This window comes from Mirounga angustirostris, unplaced genomic scaffold, assembly GCF_029215605.1.
Source record: "Mirounga angustirostris isolate CCGP_5_RB_7025 unplaced genomic scaffold, mMirAng1.0.hap1 SCAF_13, whole genome shotgun sequence".
NCBI lineage: Eukaryota > Metazoa > Chordata > Mammalia > Carnivora > Phocidae > Mirounga > Mirounga angustirostris.
The window spans coordinates 12,235,142-12,250,683 of record NW_026991721.1 but is presented as its reverse complement, the minus strand read 5'-3'; the positions used below and the strand labels follow the sequence as shown (position 1 = coordinate 12,250,683).

The window sequence follows — 15,542 nt, the reverse complement described above, 5'->3', positions numbered from 1 at the left end:
GCTTGTGATCCTTGCTTTAGAAGAGTTGTTTTTCATATTGTGGGTTATGATCCATTAGTGTGTATTGAACACAATTTTGTGGATCCTAATCAGTATTTCAAGAGAAAGAAAGAACAAGAAGTGGGATAGATTATTAGTTCTCAATTAGGACTGATCTTGCCCACCAGGGGACATTTGCAATGTCTGGAGACAGTTTTGGTTGTCATAACTTGGCTTGGGTGGGAGGGAGTGCTACCGGCATCTAAGGAGTAAAGGCCATAGGTACTGTTCACCATCTAACAATGGACAGGTCAGCTTCCCACAACAAAGAACTATCTGGCCCAAGAGGTCAGTGGTACTGAGGTTGAGAAACTCTGGTGTAGATAACCCAGAGATCATTGCTTATATATAGTAAATACTGTTTTATGAAACTTTATTTCGTGATCTACATGTATGTATGAATATGTTGAGCCATAATGTGTATTTCTTATCATGGGTCACAAACAAAAGCTTGACTATCATTACAAGGTATTTGGTAATTGGGGAAGACTGAGAAATGATGGAATAAGGGATTCTCTTTGGCATTCTTCAGACATACTGTCTTGGGTGTTGGAGAGGTATCTGATGAGTTGTGTCTGCCAGGAACCCTGTGGAATCTCTCATCCCATGACTCAATCAAAATGGAGATTGTGGACCATGCACTGCATGCATTGACAGATGAAGTGATCATCCCACATTCTGGTTGGGAGCGGGAACCTAATGAAGATTGCAAGCCGCGCCATATTGAGTGGGAGTCAGTGCTCACCAACACAGCTGGCTGTCTTAGGTAACATAAGGGCTTCGAGAGTATGAAGATTGAATTTTTGAGGACTAACTTAAGTTTAAAAAAGAAATTCCTTTTTAATTCTTTGGCCCATCATTCAGCTTCCATTCCTATCCATATTGCATACTGTGACTCCAGCCTGTTCTACCTTTGTCACTGCTTGCTTGTGTGCCCCTACATTCGCTTTGTCAGTTTACTTGTTCCCCTGCACATCCTCACTTCTGTGCCTCTTTGAGTTTGTTCATTTAATTTTATAAACATTTGTTCAATATCTACCACATGTAAGGCAGTTGTCTATTCCTGAGTTTGAGTGTGTCTGTGGCCCTGTCCTCAGTGACCTATATTTCAAGTAAAGCTGCAACAAATGCAACATAAAGAGTACAAGGTACGAGAAGGGCAATAGTGTTGGGGGAGATGTGTTCTTTGTTCAGACCACAGTGCCCTTGTCTCTTTTTTTTTTTTTTTAAGATTTTAAGTAATCTTTACACCCAACGTGGGGCTCAAACTTAAAACCCCAAGATCAAGAGTTGCATGCTCTACTGAATGAGCCAGCTAGGCGCCCCTCCTTATTCATCTTTTGAGGCTAAACTCAAAAGTGCCTTTATTTCATGAAAGTTTTCCTGATTTCTTCTTATATCCTATAAATGCTGCAATATATTTTTTCTCTCTTTGGGATATACCCGTGTGCTCTGCCCCATTCTTCATTTGTACTTCCATGCAAGAAATATCTATTTGATCTTGAAGTATTGATGTTGGTATACCTTATTTAGCCCTTCCCTAGTCGTGTGTGTGTGTCACCCCCACCCCGGCCTTGTTACAAATGTCCTAAAAGCAGGAATTGTCTTACTCAGCTTTCTCTCAATTGCAGTGCCTTGCTTATAATAAGTACTCACTAATTGTTATAGTAAAAGAAAAGGTATGGAGGCGGCTTGTAGATGTTGAAGATATTAAGGGAGGATTTCTAAATCTGAGTCATCTCGAAACCTCTCCCCTCCCCCTCAGGAATGTCAGCTCAGAGAGGAGTGAAGCTCGCAGGAAACTTCGGGAATGTGATGGTTTAGTGGATGCCCTCATTTTCATTGTTCAGGCTGAGATTGGGCAGAAGGATTCGGACAGCAAGGTGAGCTAATGGCTGAGTGAATTCCATTCACAGCAACCATGAAGGTACCTGTAGTGCAGATCTCATCGTCTTAGGCTTTCAAGTGACATTAGGTATCTGTACTAGCCTCGGCTCCCTAAAGTAGATGTTCACCTTAGAAGAAAACGGTTTTCTTTAGAATTTCCTTCACCTATATCATTTATTTTAAAGCTGTTTAGCTGTATTTCCAAGGTTATATATTTTCCTAAGTAGGAAAAAGTCAGGGTAATCGTCAGTTTTGTGCACATACCAAATGGTGGCAGAAACCTTCCATCAGCCTGAGGCTGCAAGGATTTTGAGAAGCTTGGTGCATTTAAGAGGCTTTGTGAGTGATGATGGATGGGGCTGTCTATGCTTTTAGGGATCAATATTTTAATACTTGAATCATGGAAACCTGGAATTGTTGGGAAATCACGATAGGCATTCTCCTCATTCACCGAGCCCTTTATCTTGTGTTCCCAAGCTTGTGGAGAACTGTGTTTGCCTTCTTCGGAATTTGTCGTATCAAGTTCACCGGGAGATCCCACAGGCAGAGCGTTACCAAGAGGCACCTCCCAATGTTGCCAACAATACTGGGCCACATGCTGCCAGTTGCTTTGGGGCCAAGAAGGGCAAAGGTGAGTCTTGGTTCTTTGTTCCTTGCTCTTTAATGTAGGATGGGAAGGGGAAGGAACACTTTGAGCTTTAGGTACAAAATACTTGCTGAGCAGTATGTGAGTCTGCCTAGTCAAGGATGTCTCCTTGCTCTGTAGCTGCTTCCCTTTGTCGTGTGCTTCATTCAAGGTGGTGATAATGGTGGTGGTGGTGGTGGTACTGCTATCAGTTTGGGGGCAGCGAAGGACAAGAACTCAACTAATCTGGGGCCTTCTCCCCCATTCCTCCTTTGTGTTTCCTGTATTTTTCTTTTCCTCTCTGCTTTCCTACTTATTTGCCCATGGTCCTGTTGACATCGCTCTCCTGCATTTTTCTTCCTTCCTTCCTTTCTGCTTTCCACCTTGGGTGACGCACTGGAAGATGAGTGGTTCTCCAGAGGTGAGTGGAATCTTTTAAGGCGCTTCCCTACTTCTAATTTGCATGCTTTGGTTTTAGCTTCCCTAGTATTTCCTAACCCTTCCCTATGGATGCATGTAGGAAAATTCAGTTGAGGAAGACCATTGAAACAAGTTCAGCTCTTTGGAGCCAGTGGCTCATGGCATGCTATTCCTGGGCAGCAATTGCAGTTACCAGAACTCAGGACAACAGAAACAACGGTGCTTATCCTCATCTTACCTGTCTGCTGCCTGTTTTCTGTCCTTGTTTCTGCACAGCCCCCTGCTGGGACGGGGGGAGGGGAGCTTGGTTTTTTGGTTTTTTCTTTTTGGTGGTTTTTTCCCCCCTCTTGATGCATCTCTGATCCAAAAAGATTTTGACTGAAGAATGAAAAGTGCACCAAGTGGACTCTTCCTTTCTCAAACTTTTTACCCCTTTCTCCTTTTTTTAATTTCCAAAGGGAAAAAACCCACAGAGGATCCAGCAAACGATACAGTGGATTTTCCTAAAAGAACTAGTCCAGCTCGAGGTAAGTTATCTTTTTCCTTGTAGTCTCCAGGAATCTCGTACACATAGTCCATAGATGAGTGTCAGGTAGTGTTAGTGCAGTATGATCACTGTTCTCTTTCCTCCAACTCTGGATGTGGAGTGATGGTGAAGCATTGGGAAACTGGTATAGCAGGTCGGCTTGTTTTGGCAACTTTTCAGATTATTGGAGGATGGGTAAGGTCCTGATGACAGGCTAGGCCAGAAACGTAGGTGCCCTCAGTAACCGCTACAGTTCTTAGGACTCAATCGTTACCTGTTATAAGAAGTCTCTTTCTCACAGTTTGGGTGTTTATCAGTACAGTGGGTTTAAAATTCGTAGCTCTTCGTGGGTATGAAAACCTTACGTGTTGTTAAATCTAGGATAGGCCCTTTTACTTAGTCGTAGTAAAGGTGGGCAGAATGACTCAGTTAAGTTAGAAACCATTCATTTGAGATGAGGAATCTGTAACCCTGAGTGCTATCAGTGGGCAGATGAATTCCCCTGAGTGCCAAGGCCAAAGTAAACTGCAAGAGAAGAGGCAAGGTAGAAGGAGAGAGGTGGAGTTGCATATGACGAGTTGATGTCTGTTCTTCTCTTACGGTGGATGAATTATTCTTAAGAAGGCATGGACTCAAGCCTCTGAGTTGGCTGTTGGGTGGGTGGGAGAGTCTATAGGGAGCCTAGTGGTATAGGAGCATAAATCTGTCAATCCAGAGTACTGAATCTGGACTTCAACCAGCCAGAGCCTGGCGTGTTGTATGTACTAACTAACCTCCTCTGTTTTCCTGCCCTTTCTTGTGTAGGCTATGAGCTTTTATTTCAGCCAGAGGTGGTTCGGATATACATCTCACTCCTCAAGGAGAGCAAGACTCCTGCCATCCTAGAAGCCTCAGCTGGAGCTATCCAGAACTTGTGTGCTGGGCGCTGGACGGTGAGTACCTTTTAGAAAATGGATTCAGAGGTGGGAGAACTCAGCTAACTAGTTTGCTGCCATTTGTAATCTGTTCCACCTCTTTCCATGTGTTACTTCTAGTATGGTCGATACATTCGCTCTGCTCTGCGTCAAGAGAAGGCTCTTTCTGCCATCGCTGACCTCCTGACCAATGAACATGAGCGGGTGGTGAAAGCTGCATCTGGAGCACTGAGAAATCTGGCCGTGGATGCTCGCAACAAAGAACTCATTGGTAAGGAGTTGGATGTGAACCATTAGTTCAGCATCTAATACAGAGCCTTCCATCTGGCTGATGCTATTTAGTTTACTACTGAAATGACAGAGGAGGGATCCCAGCTAGCCCTCTGTAGTTTGCAACTCCGAGGGTTCTAGTTTAATCGTTCTTAGAAAGACAAGAAGTGATGACTCTTCAAAAACAGAACACAACAGCTTTATTTATTTATTAAGCATATTCTTTGTTAGTAGGCATTGTTAATACTTACGCATGTTCTCATTGACCGCTTTACAGAGGTCCAGTTTTTTTATAGAATAAGGAAACCCCAGGGGTCAGGGAAGTTATGTAATTTGCCCGGATTTAATACAGGTGGGCTGTGGCAGAGCCCAGTTTTTTGTTAAATTCATAATAACTATTTTATTGAACTATTACAATTTAAATATGTATGCTGTTTTCATTAGACTATCTGAAAAGACTAGCGTATTTGATATAAAGTATTCACGTTGTTTCAGTGTGGCTAGAGGGGAGAATAAAGAAAGGAATAAGAAGAACCATAAATTCAGGGCTATTCCAGGTCCTTTGCTCTTCTGGTATGATAATCCTGTAGCAGAAGGAAGTTGATTCCTGTGGACAGTACCTGCATTTTCTGTGATCGGTGTAGTTAACTCTTACTTTAGGCTCCTCATAGCCAGACTTGGCTTGTTCTCCCTACACACATTCCTTTCGTCTTAATGCTATAGGTAAACATGCTATTCCCAACTTGGTAAAGAATCTGCCAGGAGGGCAGCAGAGCTCTTCCCAGAATTTCTCTGAGGACACCGTCGTCTCTCTCTTGAACACCATCAACGAGGTTATTGCCGAGAACTTGGAGGCTGCCAAAAAGCTTCGAGAGACACAGGGCATTGAGAAGCTGGTGTTGATCAACAAATCAGGGTGAGTTTAATGCTTAAAATGACAATTGGAAGAGTTTGAGTGTGAGAGGGAGCTGCTAGGAAGGAGTGCTCCCCTTTTGCTCTCTAAGGTTATTTTCCCTTATTTACATGTGAAGGTGTGAAGAGATATTGCTCTGTTTTTTGTCTTAATGTTGAGCTGTCCATTGATAACCTGCTTGTCCATCAAACTTCTTTGTGTGTCACTGTTGGGGACAGAATACAGAACTTGGTGAATGCTTGATCTTGCCCATTTTGGCATTTCTGTTGTTACACTGTATTAGAGAGTACAGGTTCTCCGCTTCTTCCCTGGTTTTAACGTCCAAATTCCATCTGGTGTTACTTTCCTCCAAAGGAACCGATCAGAAAAAGAAGTCCGAGCAGCAGCACTTGTATTACAGACAATCTGGGGCTATAAGGAACTACGGAAGCCACTGGAAAAAGAAGGATGGAAGAAATCAGACTTCCAGGTAGAGCAGCTCTGGGGCCTGAGGCGTGTACCTTTTTGCCCTGGGTCTCATGTACCACTCTGTCTTTGGTTTCTTCTGCTTCACTGTCACATTGAGTCCTACTTTATCCCAAGTCTGTTAGGAAATCATTTGGCTTACTCCTCCTCCCCAAAAGAGTGGTGCCTATGCTTTGTTTGCTGCCCGAACAGCTGTGGTCTTCCTCTGAGTCACAGCATGCTGTCAGTGCTGGTCGTGACGAAGGAAGATGGCCTTTTTGACTTTTCCCCCAAATCTGCCATAGCCCTTTGAAGGAATTTGCCGGAGACCGTGTCACCTTCTGATAGCATGAGTGTTTGGTACCTCTGTTGTCTCCTGAACACCATCGGGAACATAAATAGAAGCTGTAACATCCTTGTTTGTTTCACTCTGTAGGTATTTATTTAACCCATATGAGTCATCTTTCGGTAAGAGTTGTATTTGAGAATAGGGACCTCAGTCTGTGCCCACTGGGGAATAAGATGTGGGTGAATTCAGTATTCTGAGACATTGTTGCATTTTATGTTTGCCTCCAGGTGAATCTAAACAATGCTTCTAGAAGCCAGAGCAGTCATTCATATGATGACAGCACTCTCCCTCTCATTGACCGGAACCAGAAAACAGGTGCAGTATCCAGGGGCATACCCCTCTGCTTTTATTCCACCACTGCTGTTCTCTGGTGGACGGACTACCTAAGGAATAGAATATATATATGTATTACTGAATGAGCTAGTCTTTTGGTAGAGGGTAATAATACTTCACCTGGGGATTGTACCACAGAAGCTGGTAGAGCTGAGTGTTAGAAAATGAAACAAAAGCGGCAGGAGCCTGGGTGGGATCCTCTATCCTTGCTTGCAGACTTAGAGTGACAGGACAGTGAACCTAGTCTTGCCGTATTCTCTCTTTGAGAGAGAACGGACATCTGTCACTGTACAAATGTAAGGTGTACAACACAATGATTTGATATATGTATATATCACCTAATGACGATATTTTGCTTTTTAAATTCCCATAAGTAATATATGGGCTGTTGAAAAATTGGAAACTACAGACAACCAGAAAAATAACAACAAAACCACTTACTTCTATTACCCAGAGATAACCGCTGCTCTTTGTGGTTTTATCTTTTACACATTTTTGCTATGTGAGCAAATACGTTTTTTCCCAAAAGACGAGTTACATATTTTGTTTTATGAAATGTTTTCTTTTTCATGGAAGTGGATATTGTAACCCTTACTATCTTGATGACACTTGGCTTTTGCCTCAGTCAGGGCTCTTGAAATGTGTGAGGATCCCCGTGTCTGTCAGCATTTGTGCCGATTCTGCAAAAGCCTGGGTGGTGCACACTGGCGGTGACGCCAGGCCAAACCAGTCCTCGCAGTCTTTATTACCATGGACTCACAACTTGAAAGAAGAGCCAGTTTCACTTAAGAATGTCGTTGATGGAGCTGTAAAAATTAATTTTACTGTTTCTAACCTTGAGTATGCATCTTCTCGAAAGATCCTGTGCTGCATACCAAGCATGATGGTTGACATGAGGAAAAGCAGTGGTGCTATAGTTGGAGTTTCTAAGTGGACTGGCCACTCTTTTTATTAAGGAATGCCATTTTTCCTTGAAAGAAAAAGACCCAACTACAGCTATTTAGACTTGGATATTTGCTAGATATTTTCTCAAAAATAAATGCAGTGAGCTTCTCACTTGGAGGAAAAATAAGTGACTGTACTTGCTGCCTGAATTTTCAAGTGAAAATGGTAACTTTGGCAAACTTGTACCTGCCATTATGAGCCTGGGAACACCCCAGTACTGAAAAGACTTTTTAATGAAATCAGTGATGATAGTAATGAATGCGATATTTTATTTTATTTTTTGATGTTGTATAATGAAATGTCTTAACATTTATAGAAGATCTGCATTACTCTATGAACCAGGTATTTTCCAGGTGACCAATGCATGATGTTTCAGAATGCTGCATGGGTAATTGGCCCATTCAAAGTGCAAGACAGACCAGTGCATTTTAATTTCATGAAGTATGAAGAGATCATTCATTCGGATTCAGATACTATATTGTTGCTACCCTTAGAGGAACCGTACTTGTTGAGTGTTAGTATACTATCAAAGAATATCCACAGTTATCTGAAAAGATTGTTAAAATTCTCCTTTTTCCAATGTTTTATCTGTGGGAGGCTGGATTTTCTTCATATACTTCAACTAAAATTACATTACAACAGATTGAATGCAGAAGCAGGTATGAGAATCCAGCTATCTTCTTTTAAGCCACACTTTAAAGAGATGTGCAAAAATGTAAAAAAAAAAAAAACCAACAAAACACCCTGCTTTTTAAAAACATTAAGTTTTATGTTAACATGGAATAAGTTTCTTGTTACTTTTAAGTGAAATAAATATTTAAAATTTCTCAGTTCAGTAAAATAGTAAAACATATGACCTACACCAGTGAATACTTTTTGGATCTTCATAATTTTTAAGACTGTAAAGGGGTCTGGAGGCCAAATAATTTGACAATTGATGGCTTAGAGTGAATGGTTTCTCATATTAGGAGTCCTTTAGAAAGGGATCTCTTTTAAGTCCCATGAGGGCTTTGTCTGTTGTCTGGCACATAGTGGGTGCTCAGTAAGAATTGATGAGAGGGAGGGAGGACCGACCAGAGAGCAATTTTTGTGATGAGTATAGAATTTGAAGAGTTGGTTTTTGACCTGGATAACTTTCTGACTCCGTATAGATAAGAAACCTGATCGGGAAGAAATTCAGATGAGCAGTATGGGATCAAACACAAAATCATTAGGTAGGTGATGAATTCCTGCCTGAGGACATAGAGTAATATTTCACTGGGATGAGAACTGTCTGGCCTTGCAGTTTTTTTCTAGCACCTTCACCATTTACCATCCTGGGAGAGCATTCATTGGCTGGACATTTCCATTTGTAAGGATATGAGGAGATTAGTGAAACTTGATCCATCTACTTTCTTCCACATTCCCACATACTCAAAGGTTTAAAAAAAAAAAAATCTTCATTCCCCACCCACACCCCCACCTACTACAGAATCAAGTGTGGGTCCTTAAACTGTTAAAGCCTGTCACCTGCTGGCCTCAGGCTCCCTCTCCAACTTCCTTCCATGTACTCTGTTTCAGCCCCCCTGGTCTAATTTGCTATTTTGTCTCTTTATACTTTTTAGATTTTGCTCAGGTAATACCTCCTACTGGAATGCCCTTCCCCTTTGCTTTGCTAGATTTTCTTCAGCCCCAAAGGCTTAACTAAGTTGTGTCTCCTTTGTTAGGTCCTTCCTGACTGTTGGCAGCGCACCTCACTCTCTCTCCTTAATTCCACTACCATTTATAGACAGCTTGCTTCTGTTTAGCTCCATTATCCTATGTCCTACAAGTTCTTTTTAAGCCTGGGACCTTAAGTCAAGGACCAGACCTTAATGCCTTTCTGGAACATTTGACAAAGTTTACTTCCCAACAGGGGTGCCTAATTCACACTTCTCTGCTTAATATATATTGTATATATACACCAGAGGGAATATCCTGTTGTACTTTTTTCACTAGATAACAACTATTCTACACTGAACGAGAGAGGGGACCACAACAGAACACTGGATCGATCCGGGGATCTAGGTGAAATGGAGCCATTGAAGGGAACACCTCTGATGGTAAATTCTCTTTTATATACTGTTGTCCTTCTAAGGCTAGTTCTGTTTTGAAACCTCCATGTTTTGTGAAATAGGAAAAAAAGGTACCTTGAGAGACAGTATCCTTTCCTGGTAGGGATTTTCAGGTAAAGTAGGAGTTTTGCTCACGTTGGGATTTCTTGGGTCATAATTCTGCAATGGTCAGGTTAAGGGAAGGAAGACGATAAATGTGTTGGTGATGTGACTAATGCTAATTGATCTGTTTTCATACATTACTCTCTTCTTCTCCCTGCCTTTTCTCGAATATCTTGCCCTTTTCTTACTAGTCTCTTGTTTTGTTTGAGTTGACCAATTGTGGGATTTTTCCTTAGATCTGGCACAACTCACGAGGTTTCTATTTCCCTACTCTCATACTAACAAATTGCATGTGTTCACAGCAGGACGAGGGGCAGGAATCTCTGGAGGAAGAGTTGGATGTGTTGGTTTTGGATGATGAGGGGGACCAAGTGTCTAACCCCTCCATGGTATGTCCTCCAGCCACCCCCAAGATCGTCTTGAGGAAGGAGGCCCCTGTGTGCCAGCAGTTTGCCAATCATGCTGATCTGATCAGGCCAGAGACCCTAGTCTCAGCCACTTGGAGCTTGGGGGGTGCTGCTTCTGTGATTGTTGCCTCCTACGAGGCTGGGACATGCCCCTGGTGATCTGATTCTTCATTATGTGCTACTTTCCTCCCTCCAGATTTGCTCAACTGTCATTTGGTTCTCCTCATTCCCAACCCTATTAACATCTTTCTCTCTTTTTTCCCTACAGCAGAAGATTTAGCACCACTATCTCCGCTACATCTGAGCTTATAATATATGTACTTTTATTTTTTGGTGGTGAAATGGACTGATGATTTTTCCCTTTCTTCGCTGGACTATCGTGCCAACTGCCAGGCTGCCTCCTGCCCTTATAGCCCTAAGTGGCCGCCTTCTTTCCACCAACTCCTAACTTCTTCCAGTGAAGCTTAATTGTCCCTCCTCCCCCCTCCAGATCCCCTGCAGTTGCTCCCAAGAAGCCTGGCTCAGTTATATGCATATCTCGAGAAACTGCTGCAGATTAGCTCTTTTTACCAGTTCTCCCTGGAACTCTTGGCCTTGTATGGAGGGGGGGGGAGCGAGTGGGAGTCCTCACTGGAAGCCATGGGAAGAATTGGAAGTTACATGCTGCATATGCAGTATCCAGCACTCTGATACAAACTGATGATTCTTAATCAAGATTTTTTTTTTTCCTGGTGGGGAAGGGACTTTTATTTTTTTGGAGAATGGGAAGTGTGAGCTCTTCCCTTATCCCTGATGACTATTTTTTAATCAAAGAAGGCTGGCAACATTGGCACATTCCACCTGGCAAGGGCCCTTGAGTAAGTGAAGTTCTCCTAGAACTGAGATTAAGAAACCTTGCTCTCCTCATCTCCAGGGCAGGGACCATCACGGACCTACAGACTCCATCTCTTCTCCAAGCCTCATGCCAACCCTGGGCTGCTGCCATTGCCCCTTACTGAGGCTGTCCTTAATCTTCCTCTCCCATCCTGTGATAATGTCTGCTGACTTGGCCTGGCCATTTGCAAGAGGCTGTAGAAAGAGAAGAATGTATCAAGGAAGACTTTCTGGGTGAGAAGGAGCAGAAAGATGTCTTCTGGGGAGGAGAAGAACCTCTAGGAGGAGCTAGTAGGAATGTACATGAATCAGTTAGTCTGAAACTGGCAGGAAGCTTTGAAGCTGGCTTCCCCCCGCCCCTTATGTCTCCTTTTCCTACCCTCATAGCCCTGCCCTCCCCTGCCTCTTCCCTGGATTGGTTGGCTGACAAAAGGACTTGATGTACATACTCCTGCCCCTTTTACCCTTAAAAGGTGGGGATCGCCCCTGGTTTTGCCTCCTCTTTGTGCCTTTGGCCTGGGGTGCATCTCCTCCTTCCCTTCCATGTGCCTTTCTTTGCCTCTGCGGTCTCATTTTCATGATTTTGCAAATTATATTTTGTTGCTTTCTTGGCCCTAAATAGCAGAAAGGAGAGGTGACCTAGAGAGCCTCAGATTCTCCTTTCGGAATTGGTAGAGCCTCTGATTTCAGCCATTCAGCTTTTGCTCGATAGTATATGGTTGGGATTTTGTAAAGATCCTGTTCTGATGAATCTCAAAATGTGGGAGGAGTGAGTGGTGCGGCTCTTTCTCCTTAGTTGCCCAGAATTTACTGTCCATCTCTGAAGTGGCTGGAGGGAAGTCACTTCTGTGCCCTCCCTCCCTGCCTCCCCCACCCTCCCACCCCAGTACCACCTCCTCCTTTCAGTTTACTGTTTATTAGTGGGTTGGGCTAGAGGAATCAGCTGCTATGCTGGTTGGGTTTTTTTTTTTTTTTTTAACCCTTCTCCTTTTTTGCCTTTTACTCCTCCCCTTAATCTAAAAGCTCTGTTCAATGCAACTGGAAATCTTTATCCTTCTCTCCCCACCTCCCCTTATATATTGAGGCTATGGGGTAGGAGAAAAGTGCACAACCCACCACCCCCCCTTCCCTTCCTCTATGCATTAGAATCCCTGATTTACCCTTTTTCCCCCTCCAATTTCTTCCCACTCCTTTTCTGGCAAAAAGGAGCCTCTCCCCCTCTTTGACCCTAAGAACATACTGCACAGGGGAAATTGCCCCCATCTGGACCTGGCTCCACTCTTGGTTTCTCTTGTCCTCTTCTGCTCTATTCCTGGTGCTCTTTTTCTCGGTGGGGTGTGGGTAATAGAACAGCCATGGGCTTTTGGGGACCTTTAACTATTTTTTTCTTTTTTGTTTATAAAAACACTAAACATTCAATTCCAGAGAACCAAAAATCCCACCTCCCCACCGAACACTACTAAGGGGCATGTCTTCTGCTCCATACCTTTCCTGTTTTTCTTTCTCTCTTGTTAATGCTTTTAAAAACAAATGAGTTTTTTATATAAATAAAGTTTTTAAAGTGTGTATGTGGGGGGTCTGTGTCATTTCTTCACTTTAAGCTGTATCTCATCTCTCCTTTTCATCTTGGTTACTTCCTTATGTGTATCCGTGTCCTTCTTCTCTCCAGAGCAGCCAGAAGGGGGTTGTACCAGGATGGATTTATTGTGAGCTCAGTCCCAACTCTTACCAAGCAACGTCCTTTTTAATTACATGTGAAACGTTTTTCCTCTTAAGATTCTTAAAAATTAAATATGGCTAAGTAGAGCACAGGAAACTTAATGCTAACTTAGAGATAGGAAACTGAAGTATAAGGAATTAATGACTTTCTTAGTCACTGGAATTCTTTTGCAACATTTGATAAAATGAATGTTGAACAAAGCCCATTGCAATACATGGCCCTCTTGAACATTCAACATTTATGACTAGAAGGTTAGAAGCTACCAACTCCAACTGCCCTCCTATAATAAGAAAATGTGTAATTAAAAGGCTCATGTACATAAGTACTGAATACTGGGCCAAAATGTTGCTTTTCAGGCTATCCGTAATCCTTCAGTAAGAAGACAAGGGACAGACCTATAGCTGCTGTTGTGTCCTACCAAATAACATGTGGATGGGTAGCAAACACTTGTTGGGTTGCTAGGGATTGTCTTGACTGCAGAGGCCAAGGATTAAGACCTGTGGAAAGAGACTTATTTTTCTGGGGCCCCTATTTCCTGTTATATAATTAAAAAACTCGAGAATTTATGTAAAATGTTTGCTGTATGCCCAATCTTTAGATTAAAAATCTATAGCTTCTGATGATGATGGTCATGTCTCAATTTTGTTTGAACTAGGTCTTGGGTATGAAAACTTTCTTGGGCTAGTGAGAAAATCTAAGCACTGTAGCTGGTCTCTTTTAAAGCTTTTGTCTAACAGTTGTAGTTTCAGACTAGAAGGATGAATCACAGCGCCAAGAAGCTATCAGAGTTTGCTTTCCAAAGAGGTTTGGTAGCTTCACTTGAGATGGTTTTCTAGCTTTGTGGAAAAACCGGACTAATGGTGAATAGTCTTTATTTCTGTTATATTTATTATCCACTGATAATGAGCTATAAACAAATCTTACTCTTCTCCCCCCTCCCTGGGTTGGTCCATTTGTTTCATCTCATTGAATAAACATTTACTGAGCATCTTCCATGTGCTAGGTGTTGTGGATGTTAGGGTTAGAGAATGAAACAGATGGACACTTTCTCTTTACAATCCGTGAGAATCCCATGTGGTTAAGATCTGTGGTTTTTAATTTTTTTAAGCTCTAACCCAACATGGGGCTTAAACTTACGACTCCAAGATCAAGAGTCGCTTGCTCCACCAACTGAGCCAGCCAGGTTCCCTGATTTGTGGTCTTTTAAAAAACATTTCTCCTCTCTGCCCCTACCTAAAATAAGGTGTTAAACAGAATGATCTGTAAATCCCCTATATCTCTTAAGTGTCCTGACACTAATTTAGAAATGCTTTTGAAGCCTATTGGTATCTCCTGCTAAGACCAACTTTAGGAATCCTGTGGATTTTGTCAAGATTTGCTGGTGTACTCCTTGATCCTTTAGAGCCTGAGTTGTTTTCTGGGAGTGGTTATAGATGATGCTCCACCACTCTTCTATCTTAGTGAGGCCTTTTTTTTTTTTTTTTTTTTAAACATGTTTGTGAAATAGCTCTAATGGGTCCTTCTGTGACATGCTTTCTGGCAGCTCAAAGCTATGACCTCACTCTGGACACTTGTTCTTTCTTGCTGAACTTAAAGTACTTTGTTACAAAGTGGAAATATCTCCCCCAGGAAGAACTAAGGACTAACCAGCCTTTCTAGATCATTATTTCTCAATTTTGTCTTTTTATCTGAAGTATAGGATAGTAGAGATTCATCTTGGTATTTCCATGGATAAACTTAACAGACCAACTAGACCTCACCTTCTGGATCTGAACAAGTGCACAAGAATTACCTGGGAAGCTTGAAAAATGCAGATCCCTGTGTTCGATTTCCAAAAACTGAATAAAAGCGACTCAGGAATCTGAAATCTTGATAAGTCATCTAGGTTATTCTGATGCCTGTGGTCAGTTAATTGCAACTGAGACCCTGATCTGGTTAATGACTTGCTTAAGGTTCTAGCCTCAAACTGGAATCCGGGGTGACTGTCTCCAACTCCACTGGCACTATTACTAGTTCCGTGGTGGGTGTGATGATAATCATAGTAAGGGAGAATTCATAGGGAAAACTTCATTTCAAAGGAATGAATTGCTTATAGTCTCGAATTTGAGATAATAGTGATAGGCTGGTGTAAAGGTAGGAAAGACTTCTTAACAAATCGTGTCCTACAGATAATGTCTAAACATCGTGTCCTACAGATAATGTCTAGGCTGCTGAGAGGTGAGGCTAGTCCTTGATAGGGGGCCCGGTAATGCAGAGAGAATCTTCTGGAGCTGCTGACTTTGACGAGTGTGTCACTTTTGGCTACAAAGGGTACCTGGACTGGGGAGCATGAATATCCAAAGACAGAGCATGTGGCCCCATTGGCCAAAGCCAGGGAGGTGTGTTTGGAAACTAAAATCACTCCTGAAAGACAGGCTACCTTAAGAAAGCAGGAAAAAAAGTAAGAAAAGATGTTGTAGGAGAGGATTTTTTTTTTTTTTAAAGATTTTATTTATTTATTTGAGAGAGAGAGAATGCGAGAGAGCACATGAGAGGGGGGAGGGTCAGAGGGAGAAGCAGACTCCCTGCCGAGCAGGGAGCCCGATGCTGGACTCGATCCAGGGACTCCAGGATCATGACCTGAGCCGAAGGCAGTCGCTTAACCAACTGAGCCACCCAGGTGCCCGGAGGGGATTTCTTTTA

The 15,542-nt window shown here is 42.5% G+C and overlaps 1 protein-coding gene across 14 annotated transcripts in view; it reads left to right on the top strand.

Moving 5' to 3' along the window:
• Positions 1-13,481, top strand: part of CTNND1 (catenin delta 1) — a 49,564-nt gene extending 36,083 nt beyond the window's left edge. For 5 of the 14 annotated variants that reach the window (XM_064576392.1, XM_064576388.1, XM_054511898.2 and 2 more), the window contains 13 exons: positions 622-805; positions 1,805-1,922; positions 2,404-2,557; positions 2,955-2,972; positions 3,430-3,498; positions 4,302-4,429; positions 4,532-4,682; positions 5,405-5,597; positions 5,949-6,063; positions 6,615-6,702; positions 8,817-8,879; positions 9,643-9,746; positions 10,163-10,525. In XM_064576392.1, coding sequence (XP_064432462.1) covers positions 622-805; positions 1,805-1,922; positions 2,404-2,557; positions 2,955-2,972; positions 3,430-3,498; positions 4,302-4,429; positions 4,532-4,682; positions 5,405-5,597; positions 5,949-6,063; positions 6,615-6,702; positions 8,817-8,879; positions 9,643-9,746; positions 10,163-10,426 — 1,649 coding nt within the window. In that variant the 3' untranslated portion in view covers positions 10,427-10,525. The other 9 variants (XM_045893609.3, XM_045893607.3, XM_064576396.1 and 6 more) reach the window with 9 other exon arrangements.
• Positions 13,482-15,542: the final 2,061 nt, after the last annotated feature.